The sequence below is a fragment of the Hemiscyllium ocellatum genome, chromosome 18 (genome assembly GCF_020745735.1).
Source record: "Hemiscyllium ocellatum isolate sHemOce1 chromosome 18, sHemOce1.pat.X.cur, whole genome shotgun sequence".
NCBI lineage: Eukaryota > Metazoa > Chordata > Chondrichthyes > Orectolobiformes > Hemiscylliidae > Hemiscyllium > Hemiscyllium ocellatum.
The window spans coordinates 43,046,629-43,064,762 of NC_083418.1; the positions used below are offsets into that span (position 1 = coordinate 43,046,629).

Sequence of the window (18,134 nt, forward strand, 5' to 3'; positions counted from 1 at the left end):
ACAATTTTACTTGTTGAACCAAGGTAGCCATGTCCTCGTTAACAAGATTCTCTTTAACCCCTCCGCCCATCACCCCCTCAATGAAAACAGGAGAGCCAGGAAAATGAGTTCAGAAAAGTGGCATCAATGACAGCTCCTGTATTTGTTAATGAGATTAATTTTCCAGCAATCAGAAATTGGTATTTTCATGTCAGTGGCTAAAAAATTTATTGTTCACTTTATTTCATATTTCTGGTTTGCAGGTAACTATCATCATTTATCTGTCAATTCTGGGCTTACTGTTGCTTTATATGGTTTATCTAACATTGGTGGAACCCTTGCTGAAGAAACGTTTATTACGTTCACAGTTACTACAGAATGAAGATGATTTTGGGGTAAGTTCTGATCCGTGTATAGTAAATCTAAAATATTCACCTGAATTTTCTGGTATGAGAAGTAATGAATGACTCACCCAAAGTGCTGATGCAGCTTAGATCCCTGAGGAAGTTAGAACAAACATGTATGCGTGGTACTTGTGAGAGAAGATTAAACCTCCATTTTCTGGTTTTGCCTTGCCAGACTTTTGCACCATTCCTTTGACAATAAGATTAGATGGTTAGAACCATGTGCAGTTGTTCTGTTTGCCCTAAATATGTGCTGGTTTTTGAATCAGATGAACTGTCAAATCACAAGAGTGATTACAATAATGTCCACGCCTGTGTCAATTGATTCTGAATGCACCCATTACAGTGTTCACCCTTATCCTAAAATTGTTCAGCATGCCTCTGTTAATGCTTCCTTCTTTCAATTCTGCCTTCAATGGAATTAACTTCCCTGCTTGGCCTCCTCACTATGTTCATTATCACATCCTTCCTGGATTCAGAACTGGGAAGTGCAATGTCTCTAGCATAAAATAGTTGAGTGGGCAGATTAAATCGCAGTCAGTAATGGTCAGACCCTTTCTGCCAGGAGAAAGTGAGGACTGCAGATGCTGGAGGTCAGAGTCGAGAGTGTGGTGTTGGAAATGCACAGCAGGTCGAGCAGCATCCAAGAAGCAGGAGAATCAAAGTTTCATGCAAGAGTTGTAGATCAGGAGTGAGGCTTGTGAGTCAAGGAGGCGGAGAGATAAATGGGAAGGGGGTTGGGATCTGAGGCAAAGTAGCTGAGAGTGTGATGGGTAGGTGGAGGTGGGGGTGTGATAGGTCAGAGAGTAGGGTGGAGCGGATAGGTGGGAAGGAATATGGACACACCCTTTCTGCCATTGACTGAAAGATCTGGCCATTCTCGTTGCAACTGTATAAATGCCTTGTAGGTGAAAGTAAAACCTAAGATACCATTTGTTATCTGAAAAGTTACTGGAGTTTATGTTTTGCACATGAAATAAATACTTTGAAACATGTTATTGCATGATGTAATGGTCAATCAACTACAGAAAAGGGTCTTGATCATATCTTGTATTCAGTACATCTGAAATATGTAGGCAACTTAATTTTATTGTTATTTAACTAAATACTGTGGCATAAGAAAACAGAATGAAGCAACAGCAGGATACTTTGTTTTTTGTTCCGGTCTTTATGGCTCCGATGAGAACAAGGCTTTTTAAAGGTACGGGGTCTTGTGCAGTTTTTCATTATCTTTGGATCATTTGCTGTTTAATTTCTAACCACTCTTAACTGTTAAAACAGCACACAACAGCTTAATTATTCCAACAGAGGTATATTTCTTCAATTCTGGTTTTGGGAGGTATTCTGAGACGCTTAGACTTGTAAAGTAGGGGAAATGGGAAATCATGTCACACTATTAATGCTTGCATCCTGATAATTAAATAACAACAATGGTGCCAGTAAATGTATTATGATGGGTAGGATGCATAATGTAAAAGAACACTATTCCTTTCAAGGCAAAAACTATTATTTACAATGCTTTCTGTGCAAGTCCTTAGAAGATGGAACTAGTGAATTTCATTTAAGGTTAACATATTTGTCTGCATAACTCTTCAAATTGGAAAATGAAATTTGTCTAAACTTTCCAAACATAGACTGGGACAGCCATAGTGTTAAGGGTTTAGATGGAGAGGAATTTGTTAAGTGTGTACAAAAAAATTTTCTGATTCAGTATGTGGATGTACCTACTAGAGAAGGTGCAAAACTTGACCTACTCTTGGGAAATAAGACAGGACAGGTGACTGAGGTGTCAGTGGGGGAGCACTTTGTGGCCAGCGACCATAATTCTATTAGATTTTAAATAGTGATGAAAAAGGATAGACCAGATCGAAAAGGTAAAGTTCTAAATTGGAGAAAGGCCAATTTTGACGGTATTAGGCAAGAACTTTTGAAAGCTGATTGGGGGCAGATGTTCGCAGGCAAAGGGATGGCTGGAAAATGGGAAGCCTTCAGGAATGAGATAATGAGAATCCAGAGAAAATATATTCCTGTTAGAATGAAAGGAAAGGCTAGTAGGTACAGGGAATGCTGGATGACTAAAGAAATTGAGGGTTTGGTTAAGAAAGGTATGGACAGGATAGATCGAGTGAACCCTTAGAAGATTATAAAGGAAGTAGGAGTATACTTAAGAGGGAAATCAGGAGGGCAAAAAGGGGACATGAGATAGCTTTGGCAAATAGAATTAGGGAGAATCCAAAGGGTTTTTACAAAAACATTGAGGACAAAAGGGTAACTAGGGAGAGAATACGGCCCCTCAAAGATCAGCAAGACGGCTTTTGTGTGGAGCTGCAGAAAATGTAGGAGATACTAAATGAGAATTTTGCATCAGTATTTTACTGTGGAAAAGGATATGGAAGATAAAGACTGTAAGGAATTAGATTGTGACACCTTGCAAAATGTCCACATTGCAGAGGAGGAAGTTCAAAGTTTGGGAGAAGATTTGTAGCTCGGGTGCTCGTTGTTGTGGTTCTGTTCGCCAAGCTGGGAATTTGTTTTGCAGACGTTTCGTCTCTAGGTGACATCCTCAGTGCTTGGGAGCCTCCTGTGAAGCGCTTCTGTGATGTTTCCTCCAGCATTTATAGTGATTTATATCTGCCGCTTCCGGTTGTCAGTTCCAGCTGTCTGCTGTAGTGGCTGGTATATTGGGTCCAGGTTGATGTGCTTATTGATTGAATCTGTGGATGAGTGCCATGCCTCTGGGAATTCCCTGGCTGTTCTCTGTTTGGCTTGTCCTATAATAGTAGTGTTGTCCCAGTCGAACTCATGTTGCTTGTCATCTGAGTGTGTGGCTACGAAGGATAGCTGGTCATGTCGTTTCGTGGCTAGTTGGTGTTCATGGATGCGGATCGTTAGCTGTCTTCCTGTTTGTCCTATGTAGTGTTTTGTGCAGTCCTTGCATGGGATTTTGTACACTACATTGGTTTTACTCATGCTGGGTATCGGGTCCTTCGTCCTGGTGAGTTGTTGTCTGAGAGTGGCTGTTGGTTTGTGTGCAGTTATGAATCCTAGTGGTCGCATTAGTCTGGCTGTCAGTTCAGAAATGTTTTTGATGTATGGTAGTGTGGCTAGTCCTTTGGGTTGTGGCATGTCCTCATTCCGTTGTCTTTCCCTTAGGCATCTGTTGATGAAATTGCGGGGGTATCCGTTTGGCGAATACATTGTTTAGGAATTCTTCTTCCTCTTTTTGCAGTTCTGGTGTACTGCAGTGTGTTGTGGCCCTTTTGACCAGTGTCTTGATGCAACTTCTTTTGTGTGTGTTGGAGTGGTTGCTTTCATAGTTTAGGACTTGGTCTGTGTTTGTGGCTTTCCTGTATACCTTTGTGGTGAATTCTCCATTCGGTGTTCTCTGTACCATCACACCTAGGAATGGGAGTTGGTTGTCCTTGTCTTCCTCTCTAGTGAATCGGATTCCTGTGAGTGTGGCGTTGATGATCCAGTGTGTGTTCTTTATTTCTGTGTTTTTAATGATTACAAAGGTATCATCTACATATCTGACCCAGAGTTTGGGTTGAATTTGCGGAGGAGGAAGTGCTGGATGTCTTGAAATGCGTAAAGGTGGATAATTCCCCAGGACCTGCTCAGGTGTACGCTAGAACTCTGTGGGAGAATAGAGAAGTGATTGCTGGGCCTCTTGCTGAGATATTTGTATCATCGATAGTCACAGGTGAGGTGCCAGAAGACTGGAGGTTGGCTAACATGGTCACTGTTTAGGAAGGGTGGTAAGGACAAGCCAGGGAACTATAGACCGGTGAGCCTGATCTCAGTAGTGGACAAGTTTTAGATTAGATTAGATTCCCTACAGTGTGGAAACAAGTGCTTTGGCTCAATTAGTCCACACCGACCTTCTAAAGAGTAACCCACCCTGAGGCTGGAAACGAACCTGGGACCCTGGTACTGTGAGGCAGAAGTGCTAACTACTGAGCCACCTTGTCGCGCCAATAGATAAGATACTTCACAGTGTGGAAACAGGCCCTTCAGCCCAACAAGTCCATAACAACCCTCCGAAGAGTGACGCTCCGAAGAGCAACCCACCCAGACCCATTCCCCTTCCTTATACTTGCCCCTAACACTATGGGCAATTTAGCATGACCAATTCACCTGGCTTGCACAACTTTGAATTGTGGGAGGAAACCCACACAGACACAGGGGGAATGTGCAAACTCCACACAGACAGTCGCCCAAGGCTGGAATCGAACCCCGGCTCCCTGGCACTGTGAGGCAGCAGTGCTAACCACTGAGCCACCATACCACCAAGTTGTTGGAGGGAATCCTGAGGGACAGGATGTACATGTATTTCGAAAGGTAAGGTCTGATTAGGGATAGTCAACATGGCTTTGTGCATGGGAAATCATGTCTCACAAACTTGATTGAGTTTTTTAAAGAAGTAACAAAGAGGATTGATGAGGACAGAGCAGTAGATGTGATCTATATGGACTTCAGTAAGGCATTCGACAAGGTTCCCCATGGGAGACTGATTAGCAAGGTTAGATCTCACGGAATACAGGGAGAACTAGCCACTTGGATACAGAACTGGCTCAAAAGTAGAAGACAGAGGGTGGTGGTGGAGGGTTGTTTTTCAAATTGGAGGTATGTGACCAGTGGAGTGCCACAAGGATCGGTGCTGGGTCCTCTACTTTTTGTCATTTGCATAAATGATTTGGATGTGAGCATAAGAGGACAGTTAGTAAGTTTGCAGATGACACAAAAATTGGAGGTGTAGTGGACAATGAAGAAGGTTACCTCATTATAACAGAATCTTATCCAGATGGGCCAATGGACTGAGAAGTGGCAGATGGAGTTTAAATCAGATAAATGCGAGGTGCTGCATTTTGGGAAAGCAAATCTTAGCAAGGACTTATACACTTAATGGTAAAGTCCTAGGGAGTGTTGCTGAACAAAGTGATCTTGGAGTGCAGGTTCAAAGCTCCTTGAAAGTGGAGTTGCAGGTAGATAGGATAGTGAAGAAGGCGTTTGGTATGCTTTCCTTTATTGGTCAGAGTATTGAGTACAGGAGTTGGGAGGTCATGTTGCAGCTATGCAGGACATTGGTTAGGCCACTGTTGGAATATTGCGTGCGATTCTTTCCTATCGGAAAGATGTTACGAAGCTTGAAAGGGTTCAGAAATAATTTACAAGGATGATGCCAGGGTTGGAGGATTTGATCTATAGGGAGAGGCTAAACAGGCTGGAGCTGTTTTCCCTTGAGGTTAAACAGGCTGAGGGGTAACCTTATAGAGGTTTACAATATTATGAGGGGCATGGATAGGATAAATAGACAAAGTCTTTTCCCTGGGATCATGGAGTCCAGAACTAGAGGGCATAGGTTTAGGGTTAGAGGGGAAAGATATAAAAGAGACCTAAGGGCAACATTTTCACTCAGAGGGTGGTACGTGCATGGAATGAGCTGCCAGAGGAAGTGGTGGAGGCTGGTACAATTGCAACATTTAAGAGGCATATGGATGGGTATATGAATAGGAAGTGTTTGGAGGGATATGGGCCATGTGCTGGCAGATGGGACTAGATTGGGTTGGGATGTCTGGTCGGCAGGGATGGGTTGGATCGAAGGGTCTGTTTCCATGCTGTACATCTCTATAAAATGCCATTTCAAAAGTCTAGAATATATTATGGCCACTCCTGTCTTAAGTTTGCATTCTTCATTGGCAGATTCAGTGAGGTGCACAACAAGATTGTTGAATTTAATTACTTTTCTCTCCTCAGTCTTGAGTTGAAATTCCAAGCAAGGTATGATGCCTAATATTTTTAAAGGAACCTCCCAGTGGTCATTTGTATTTGCAGGTGCACTCATTTTGTCTTTCACAAAAATTATTGATTTGATAAATTGTTTTTGTGAAACCTTTTAAATGCCCACTTTTAACTCCATAACAAAATATCCGGGAAAAGAAGCGAATATGTTAGTATATAACCAGTCCAAGCTGTCAAAATCTGGAGTAGATCTGACACAATATTCATTTTGTTTGATCATATAATTATGTAGAATCTAGTTTTAATGGTAGCAGATTTACCTTGGAGCTTTTCATTTGAGTGATCATTCAGAATTGGCTTGATGCTTTAAATTCACAATTTTTAACCATTTAATCAATAATTTCCAGAAATTAAATTAATCAAATTGATTATTTTTTCCATTGTTATAGAATATTGTTTTGGCTCCTTGCAGATTTGTAGCTTGTGTAGATTTCAGTTTAAAACCCAAACATATGAATAGAAAGCAGGAAGTTTCAGCACTGCTTCACTTGAGGTCCACTGAAGATGTTACCTAGTAAGGTAATGAAACATCTGGAAATGAACCTTTCAGCTCAGCGAGCAAACCTACATCCAGTAGATGAGTCAGTGTGATGTAGTGATTGTAATGAGGGCAGCCAAGTGAACCTCTCAGAATATGAGTTCCTGTTTGGAGCTGTTATGTTTGTCCAATTAGGGAGTCCTGGCTGACAGGTATAAATAGTAGTGCCAGAGGTTCTGCTCACTCTGAAAGCTGGCTTTGATGAAGCAAGACCAGTGTCAAATGCAGTGCACGCATAAGTAAAGGGTGACTTGGTGACAAGATTCTGGCCTCTGGAGTTATTTCAGTGACAGTGACAGAAGAAAAAACATTTCTTGCTTCATGCCACTATTTGGGAAGCTTGATTTGTTCAATCCTGCCGTGAAAGACTGGGCCCAGTATTTTCTGGGCAAATGACAATAGGGCACATAAAAAGCAAAAAGTAATTCTCCCGACAGTTTGTGGACTCGCAGCTTTTTCAGTTATTAGGAGCCTAATATTTCCGAGGCACCAAATAATAAAACCTTTCAAGATAGATTTAGTTGGGAATATAATGACCTCAGAACTCTTCTACTTCTGAGACATTATCTGCTTTACTTGGCAATTCAAAAACCTGGGGAATCTGTGTCGGGATTTTTGAAGTTAGCATGACTGGCAGAGGCATGTGACTTTGGTTTAACCCAAGTGAGATACTGAGAGACTGTTTGGTATGTAGAACGAATGCTGTAATCATACAAAAGCACCTATTAACTGAAGCACTATTGGACTTCAAGCAGGCGGTACAACTGGTTTTTGTTATTAGAAAATGCAATATGTGGCGCATATGAGTTACAGAGTATGTCGATGGAAGTGGACACCCTGAGCTTGGGGAACACCATGAGTGAAGGCAATTGCATAGCCTTACTCAGGACATAGCCTCAGGGCATACAGAGGGACTGTAAGTCAGCCAGTGGTAAAACACAAAGCAAAGCCAAGTTAACAGTTAACATTTTCTTCTGGGCCGGCAAGTCATTGTAGTCACTGCTGGTATGTGGACCCGAGACAGGAAAACAGTCCCACTACGCCTGAATTGAGTAAGAGAACTCTTAGGCCAGTATCCAGCATATGCCACCTACATCTAGCATAGAACAGTAAAATTGCTTAGCAACATCTAAATCAGAACCAATCAAAATAAACATCTGGTTAAATGATTATTAGGATCCAATGGAAGTTAATACCAGCGTGTCTATATCAGTGATTGCAGAACCAGCATTTGACAAAATTTGCTCTGGACTCCAACCTTTAAGTGTGTGTAAGACCTCGATGACTGAGACCAGAACCTTTGCAGATGAAGGGTACAACTTCGGTTCTGGTCTCATATGAGATGCAGCTGGTTCAGTTATCACTGAATATAGTAAAAGGCTCATTTCCAAGCCTGATGGGGCAAAATTGGTTGAGAAAGATTCACTTTGATTGGCTGAACATTTTACAATTAGAAAATGGCTGCCTGAGTGAAGTCCTAATTAAATACCCAGAAGTTTATCAGGAAGGTCTAAGGACTATCATAGGAGCCAAGGTCACCTTGCATGTTGACCAGGAAGCAATTCCTTGATTCTGTAAGGCCTGCCTAGTGGAAAAATCAGAAGGCTGAAAAGCAAAGGAATTATTGAACCAGTCCAGTTTGCAGAATGAGCATCGACCCTACTGATTGTAAGCCCTACAGGTCAATTCGCCTTTGTGGGGATTTGAACAAATGGTAAACCGTTTCTCGCAGCTGGATAGATGCCCATTCCTTTGCATAAAGGCCTTATAAGCAAAGCTGTTGGTTGTCTGTCCTTTATGAAGCTGGACATGAGCCATGTGTACCTGCAAATGCAGTTAGATGAGGATTCCCAGACGTAGGCTACAATTAGTACCCATATGGGTTTGTACCAATATACGAGACAGCCAATTGTGGTATTGACAGCCTGTGCCATTTTTCAGAGAACGACAGAGAACATTTTACAAAATCTACTCCAGTTCATCATTTATCTGGATGACATGTTAATTAACAGGGAAGACCAATAAAGTGCATTTAGAGAACCTGGATGTTGTCCTTAGACTTTTCTCCAAGTTGGGCATATGCTTTCGAAAGGAAAAATGTGTGTTCCAGGCATTCCAAGTAACCTACTTGGGCTGCAAAGTCAACAAGACCAGGTTACTCTCCTTGGAAGATTAAATTGAGGGCAGTCAAAGGTGCCCTGTCTCCCATGTCTGTACTGGAGCTTAGGTCTTTGCTTGGTTTGGTGAATTATTGCAGAAAGTTCATACGTAACCTGACCTCCATCTTGGCACTCCAACCTTTCAATCTGCTATTGAAAAAGGGTCAGCCTTCGAAAGGTCTTGCAGCCTTTGGGGAAGTGAAGAAGCAGCTATCTTTGTTTAAGGTGTTGCACACTATGATTCCAAATGAGATCTGGTGATGACAAGACTGTACTGTATCAGTGTAGTGTTGGCTCACAGATGCCTCAATGGAGAGGAACGCTTAATATGTGTCTTTTGCAGACTTTGGCTGATGCCGAGCACAAAGGTATGGTAGTCATCTTTGATATGAGAAAGTTCCGCCAATACCTTGAAGCATATAAATTTGAATTAGAAACAGACCACATATCCCTGCTCAGGGTACCCAAAAGACCAAAAGGCAGTGCTGCCCATAACTTCAGGTCAAACTCAACGGTTGACTTTCATACAATTAGAAGTTAGAACAGCATCCGAGAGGCTAAGTTGCAAGTGAGAATGCCTTAAGCTGCCTCCCACTGGCAAATACAACACTGATAGTGCTGCCACTGGGTTTAAACTTTCTGGACATCCTTCCAATCACCACTGATAATATCAGACTGTGGGCGTAAAAATTCCAGTCCTGGCAAAACTAAAACAGCTGGTGGTGATGAGGGAAACCAAAGGGCCTTCACAGCCAGAATTGAAACCTTTCTGGACCCAGCGAGACCAGATCACCCTAGGGAGCTGCATAATATTACAGAGAACAAGAGCAATTATCCCAAGTAAAGACCAATGCCAAATATTGACTGAATTCTACCAGGGTCATCCAGGGGTGTCCAAAATGAAGATTTTGGAGTGAAGATATGTCTAGTGGCCAGGATTGGATGCAGGCATAACCCTGTTGGTGGGACAGTGCCCAGCATGCCAACAGGGACAAAAATTACTGCCAGCAGCACTCCACAATGTGGGAATTGTTGGGTAAACCCTCAACTCAGTTATACATCCACTATGCTAGTTGTGACAGGGTACCACATTTTGTGAAGTTGCTTGATTTGACAGTTTAGGAATTGCAGATTTCCTCTTATCACAATTTAAAATCTCCTATGTAAATATCTGTGCTTTAAGCAGGAAAGTAATATGACATTTATCCTTCTGGTTATAGTCTTTCTAACTGTGGCACAGTGGTTAGCACTGCTGCCTCACAGCGCCAGAGACCTGGGTTCAATCCCCACCTTGGGCAACTGTCTGTGTGGAGTTTGCACATTCTCCCCGTGTCTGCTCCGGTTTCCTCCCACAGTCCAAAAATGTGCAGGTTAGGTGAATTGGCCATGCTAAATTGCCCGTAGTGTTAGGTGCAGGGGTAAATGTAGGGGAATGGGTCTGGGTGGGTTGTGCTTCGGCAGGTCAGTGTGGACTTGTTGGGCCAAAGGGCCTGTTTCCACACTGTAAGTAATCTAATCTAAAGATGAATACTTTGCTATTATGGACAGTGGAATTAGTGATTCCTTCTTTCTGTCATTTCATTTGCTCAAACCTCATAATGCAATCATGTCATACAGTCATAAAACAACTGTACAAAGTTGCTAATTATTTCAATTTATTTTCTTAAAACCAATCAATCAAAAACAATGAGGTGTCAAATCGAGTACTAAACTATCCTGAACCTCGACAGGATAACATTGATAATTGGATTAGCATTTGCAGTAAAATTCAAAATCATTTTAAATAATTTGTTCTGTTATTGCTTTTATGTGTCCTTTCCAGGTTTCTGGGTCTGAAAAGAAAATTACCTATGTAAGCTTATCATGCTGTAATTTCATTCTTAGACCAGGGGTTTGTAGCAACAGATATTCACCGGCAGAATATAGTTACCGCATTAGGGAGGAAGCTTGTATTGTATATGTGAATGAGAATTTATCATGGAAAATGTTGATGAGTAAATCAAGAATTGGCTTTTAATATATATACTATGACAACACATCGTCTACTGATGTAACTTAATCCTTTCTAGAAATGCAATACTAAAACGACTTGCTACTTTCTTGCAGCTTTTGAAATTCAAAACCTGATATCTTTAAGGGGAATACACAAGGCAAGTACTTTACACAGAGGGTGGTGGGTGTCTGGAACATGTTGCCAGAAGTGGCAGGCATGGTAGATTCATTTAAGATGTGTCTGGACAGATGCATGAGTAGGTGGGGAGCAGAGGGATACAGATGCTTAGGAATTGGGCAATAGGTTTGGACAATAGATCTGGATCGGCTCAGGCTTGGAGGGCCGAAGGACCTGTTCCTGGGCTGTAAATTTTCTTTGTTCTTTGTACCTCCTAGTTTGTTACCTATGTTTTTTTAAATTAATTTTGGTCTTTATAATGTTTTGTATTATTGAAGTTGGTTTATTCATATTAGAAATGAATGACTTATACCAAAACACTTATTTTGCTTTTGGTACATTTGTACAATTTAGCAATGATAGTGGAAATTGTTGTGAACTGTTAGAATTGGAGTGGTTTTGCAGTGTGGCTATTTGGCCATTGAAGAAAAATAGATTAAGTAGGTTATGACCTTTGTCATGAATCACTAGGAACTGACTTACGAATGGGCTTATCAGAAACTTGAAAACAATGGCCAATATTTTATGAACTCTTATATAAATGCAAATCCTTAAAAATTTGAATATATTTTGGCTAGCTAAATAATTCAATTTAAAAATATGTGACCTTTATGCATATACATCCATTCTAAAAAGAAAGCAGACTTTTTTAGAATTTGAATACACAGCTTCAGGGCAACATATTCCTGAGAAATTAATTGACGAAGTAACATGCTATTGCAGACGGAGAATGGAGAAGGTGTGCAATGGTTCATAAACTTTGGAAGGAAAAGAGGCTGTTACTCTCGTGGTACGCACTCCTTATTTGGTAGGCTCGCTGAGACGTTAGGATTCACTGTTATGAAGCAGCCCTGATAGGTTTGGAGTTCAGTGACCTATTATTGAGCAAAGGTCTGTATTTTGTAAATAATATTTTAAGAATGACATACCGAAAAACTACTCACATTATGAGTATTCTTTCCTTGAATCAAATATGTGCAGATACTTACTACTTTTAAATAGTCTTTGCTATTTGTGCAAAACTTTGCTGACTACAAAAGCCTCAACAATGTCAGCAGCAGATACTTGCATTTTGTAATTGTTTTGAAATTGGAAAAAGGGCTTTGCAATCTCAAAGACACAATATAAATTCAGCTTGGTATTAGTTCAATGTGTATAATCGGCTTGATCATCGCATTGTAACTAATAATATTGTATTAATATTTATAAATTCAATCAAGTCTTTAAGAGCCACATTTGAAGTGTTTTTCTTTTAAAAGTGTAGTCTGTTTAATCAAAAATTTAATGTTTGGTGGTGTTAGTAAAAAAAATGCAATGACTGCCTTGTTCACTCTTATAAGATTCAATGTGAGACTAAAATTCAAACTTTTTTAAAGCTTTAAAATAATCATCTAAGAATATCTGATTTATTGATTATAATGCTTAGGTTTTTTTTCTTGCTGGGTGTTTAACCTGGATTACTAAATTTTAAAGAACTTGGATTTCCTTCAGAAGAACATTTTCTTTTTTAACTAAAGGTAGGCATATGGAAGCAAAGGACTTGAAGATCTGCCATTAATTTGATTGCTTTTGAATCACAAAATGAGAGCTTGCTGTGCATCAGTTTGGTAGATCCCCTAATTTATGGCAGGGTGTCTTTAGTTATCCTTCACGTCAAGTAACATTGACTATACTTTAAAAATTGAATGCATAAGCATTCCCAAATTCTGTTCACTTGCTGCAAAGAGATTAATCCATTGTTCATGAAATGCAGCTGCTGTGATATAAATCAACCTTTTAGCCAATCTAATCTTTGAGGTGTTTATTTATTAATAAAGCAAGAAAAATTATCTAAATCCAATCTTTTTTACTGTGTATTGTGAACATTAGAGTACAAAGCTTCATCATTTCTTAACAACGTGAGATTTTATATTTTAGTTGTTCTGGAAATGTGCCAGTGCAATACACCATAAATAACAATGTGGAGATGAATAGTAAATACTGCTAATAGCCCGGTTTACACTACTAACTTTACATTCATATGAAAATTGAACTCAGGACTATTGTGGGAAAGGATGCTAGTACAAACCTCATCAATTCATGTTTGAACTGGTTGTAGGGTTACTAGGTTGTAGGGTTACTATCTTTTGCAAAGTTCAAAAGCAACAGAAGAGACCAGAGGAAGAGGACAGAGGATGGAATTGGGAGCTTTAATAGTTTGTTCTCACAACGAAATTGAGAAGTAAGTCTTAAAAAAGTGAGCTTCTGTTTAAAAAAATCAGATTTCAGCATTCAACTTCCATTTTTATTTTAAAAGGTCTTGTTCTAAACCTGAAACTGTCAAAACTAGTTAGGAGGCAATCCTAATTGGCTATTGTATATAACTTGAATTATATTGAAACCATGCAAGGAGGAAAAACAAGAGTAGTAACTTTACACTTTCAATCCTGAATTAAAAACAACTATAAAAAAGCATTTCCATTAAATTAAGAAGAACTACTGGGCACTTATGAGCTGAGACAAAATATCAATGTTACAACTGACTGAAAGAAATCTGTTATATCCTGGAAAATCAGGATTGATGCTAATCTCTCTGTCTGTCTGTCTGTCTGTCTCTCTCTCAATCATTTGCACCATCCATCCATAACTTATACACCCATTCTTTAATTCACCATCTTTTCCATTCACTCTTTTTTTCACTGGTTTCTCCCATCCAACTACTTCACCTACTCATCTGCTCATGCACTCAGACTGCAGGTAGTGGTGTCGTGAGGGAAACAATGATATAGTGGAAATATCACTAGACTGGTAATCCACAACCCCAGGCTGTCATTTTGCTGGTAGGAGTTGAAATCTCGCCATAGCAAATAATAACATCTGTATTGAATAAAAACCTTAAATTAAAGATGCCTAATAGTGACCATGCAACTACTTGTTGTAAAAACTCAACTCCTTCACTTATCCTTGAAGAAAGTAAATCTGCTATCTTTATCTGGTCTGGCCTACATGTGACTCCAGCAATGTGGATGATCTTTAATTGCCTTCTGGTCAATAAGGGATCAGAAATACCATAGAAACATAGAAATTATGTGGGCAATTCAACCCTTTAAGCCTGTTCTACCATTCAACATGATCGTGGCTGATCATCCAATCTCAGTACCCTATTCCTGCTTTTTCCCCATATCCTTTGATCCCATTAACCCTAAAAACTATATCAAACTCCTTCTTACCAGCAGAGCCAACAGTACCTACATCCTGTGAACAAAGTAAAAGAAAACCATCCATGCACTCGTTCATTGGTTGAGTCATTCGTTTATGCATGCAATTGTGCATGTACTGCTTTGTTTTTCTATTCAACCATCTGCTCACCCAGTCATATACCTACCAATTCACTCACTGGTGTACTCACCTATTCATTCATACATCCATTCATCCATTTGCACATATATTCATCCCCTTAACCATTCACTCATACACTGATTCTTATAACAGTTCATTCATAAAGTCATCCACTAACCTGTCCATTCACCCACTCACCTCTGATTGCCTCCACTCATCCACTCACTCATGCTACTCATCATCTCAGTATTCCTTTAAACACCCATTCACCCATCCACCCATTCCACCACAGATGTACTTGTGCACCCACCCATTCATCCATTCACTCAACTCCTTTCCTGCTTGCTCATCTGCTTGCTCGTTCCCCATCCACCTGTTTCTTTGCTGACCTGTTTGCACTGTCACTCACCCATTCACTTGAGCACTGATTTCCTAACATGCTAAGAAGCGATTTAAATTTCCTAAAGCTTTATATTACATTACTGAATACTTACTAGTGTATTGCAAATAGCATAGTAAAAATCTTCCCAACACTTGCCCAATATTATGGAAACCAGTTCAATAAAAGATTTATTCTTCATTCTAAAGAAGCTGGCATGGAACAGCAGCCAGAAGTGCAAAGGTTGGTCATGGTGTAAAACAGTGGAATAAGGCAGGGCAGGTGACTGAGGTGTCAAGAGGGGGAGCACTTTGGGGCCGGCTACCATAATTCGATTACTTTTAAAGTAATGATGGAAAAGGATAGACCTGATCATAAAGTTGAACTAAATTGGAGGAAGGCCAATTTTGACGGTAGTAGATAAGAACTTTTAAAAGTAATTGGGAACAGATTTTCGCAGGTAAAGAGACGACTGGAAAATGGGAAACCTTCAAAAATGAGGTGAGAATCCAGAGACTGTATATTCCTGTTAGGGGAAAGGCTGGTAGGTGTTGGGAATGCTGAATGACTAGAGAAATTGAGGTTAAGAAAAAGGAGCTCATGTCAGGTATAGACAACATAGACTAAGTGAATCCTTAGACTATAAAAGTACCCTTAAGAGGGAAATAGGAGGGCAAAAATGGGACATGAGATAGTTTTGGCAAATAGAGTTAAGGAAAATCCAAAGGGATTAAGGATAAAAGGGTAACTAGGGAGAGAATTGAGCCCCTCAAAGATCAGCAAGGCAGCCTCTGTATGGAACCTCAGGAGATGGGGGAGACACTTAAGTGAGTATTTTATATCAGTGTTTACTGTGGAGAAGGACATGGAAGATATAGAAGGTGGGGAAATAAATAGTGACATCTTGAAAAGTATCCATATTACAGAGGAGGAGATACTTGATATCTTAAAACGCATAAATGTGGATAAATCCCCAGGACCTGATCAAGTGTATCATAGAACTCTGTGGGAAGTGAGGGAGGTGAATGCTGGGCCCCAAGCTGAGATATTTGTATGTTTATAGTCACAGGTAAGGTGCCAGAAAACTAGATGTTGGCTAACGTGGTGCCACTATTTTTTTTAAAAAATGGTAAGGAAAAACCAGGGAACTATAGACCGGTAAGCCGGACATCGGAGGTAGACATCGGTGGTGAATGGAACCCTGAGGAACAGGAATTATGTGTATTTGAAATGGCAAGGACTAATAGGGATAGTCAACATAGCTTTGTGAGTGGGAAATCATGTTTCATGAACTTGATTGAGTTTTTTGAAGAAGTAACTAAGAGGATTGATGAGGGCAAAGCGGTGGATGTGATCTGTATGGACTTCAGTAAAGCGTTCGACAAGGTTCCTTATGGAAGACTGGTCAGTAAGGTTAGATCTCATGGCTCAAAGGTAGAAGACCAGGGATGATGATGGAAGGTTGCCTTTCAGACTGGAGGCATGTGACTAGTGGAGTGCCACAAGGATCGGTGCTGGTAGCTGATCATCCAATCTCAGTATCTTATTCCTGCTTTCTCCCAATACCCTTTGATCCCATTAACCCTAAAAACTATATCAAACTCCTTCTTACCAGCAGAGCCAACAGTACCTACATCCTGTGAACAAATTAAAAGAAAACCATCCATGCACTTGTTCATCGGTTGAGTCATTCATTTGTGCATGCAATTGTGCATGTACTGCTTTGTTTTTCTACTCAACCATCTGTTCACCCAAATGTCCACTACTTTTTGGCATTTATATAAATGATTTGGATGTGAACATAGGAGGTATAGCTAGTAAGTTTGCACATGACACCAAAATTGGAGGTGTAATGAACAGCGAAGAAGGTTCCCTCAGTACAACGGGTTCTTCATCAGATGGGCAAATGGGTTCAGGAATGGCAGATGGAGTTTAATTTAGATAAATGTGAAACGCTGCATTTTGGAAAAGCAAATCAGGGCAGGATTTATACACTTAATGGTCAAGTCCTGGGAAGTGTTGCTGAACAAAGAGACTTGCGAGTGCAAGTTCATAGTTCCTTGAAAGTGGAGCCACAGGTAGATAGCATAATGAAGAAGGCATTTGGTATGCTTTCCTTTATTGGTCAGAGCATTGAATGTAGAGTATAGAGTGTAGGAGTTGTGAAGTCATTCTGCAGCTTTACAGAATATTGGTGAGGCACTTTTGAAATAATGTGTGCAATTCCGGTCTCACTCCTATTGGAAGGATGTTGCGAAACTATGAAAGGTTCAGAAAAGATTTACAAGGTTGCTGTCAGGGTTGAAAGGTTTGAGCTATAGGGAGAGGCTGAATAGGCTGAGACTGTTTTCCCTGGAGCATCGGAGACTGAGGGGTGACCTTATAGAGTTTCATAAAATCATGAGGGGTAGAGATAGGGTAAATAGGTCTTTTCCCTGGGGTGGAAGAGTCCATAGCTAAAGGGCATAGGTTTAGGATGAGAGGGGAAAAATTTTATAGGGACCTAAGGGGCAACATTTTCACACAAAGGGTGATGCATGTATGGAATCAGCTGCCAGAGGAAGTGGTGGAGGCTGGTACAATTACATCACTTAAAAGGCATCTGGATGGGTATGTCAATAGGAAGGATTTAAAGGGATATGGGCCAAGTGCTGGCAAATGGGACTAGATTAAGTTAGGATATCGTGTCAGCATGGACGAAACAGACCGAAGGGTCTTTTTCTGTGCCGTACTAATATGGATCATCTAGTGTTACATGTTTAACATTTGAATGGTCTATCACAATGCCACCTATAGGATTTACAAGTACTGCAAGTTTTCAGTTATAACGAATGGCCTATTAAAGTACCACCTACAGGAATAGCAAGCACTGCAGGTTTTCAATAGTAAATAATTTAGTATATTATTTGAGAGAACAAAATTTGTTGCAAAATAGAAGCAAAGCATGAGCAACAAGTTGGCGATTGAGTATCCTGTGGTGAGTGGCTCACCCACGACTCCTCTAAATCTCGGCACTACGCACAAAAGACACAAGTTTGGATTCTGTCGAACTACTCTCTTCTTGCTATAGCACAAGTAGTTGGATATTGTCCAGTTTGAAACTGTCTTTGTGACACCCCTTCCAATGGAATTAATGCACTGAAAAGCTATTTAAATATACTAAAGTCTTTCAGTGTGTTATTGAATGCTTACTGGTAGATAGAAGGGCGCCTTAAAAAGGCTCCTTATCCCCTCCTCTCATCCACTGCTATGGTATGCAGTTCAGTAGAAGGTATGTTCTAACTCATTTCATGATTGATATATCATGGCTACATTGTTTACTGATTTTAAACTGCACTGCAGCAACCTGCCAAACTCTTTTTGGAATCAGCTCTTAAGCGCAAAT

The 18,134-nt window shown here is 40.3% G+C and overlaps 1 protein-coding gene across 1 annotated transcript in view; it reads left to right on the forward strand.

Annotated features, from left to right (window-relative positions):
- The window catches only part of tmem9b (TMEM9 domain family, member B), an 86,335-nt gene that overhangs the window by 53,106 nt on the left and 15,095 nt on the right, over positions 1-18,134 (forward strand). Inside the window, exon 4 of the mRNA XM_060838504.1 lies at positions 243-374. Within this exon, the coding sequence (XP_060694487.1) occupies positions 243-374 (132 nt within the window). The remainder of the gene's footprint in view (positions 1-242; positions 375-18,134) is intronic.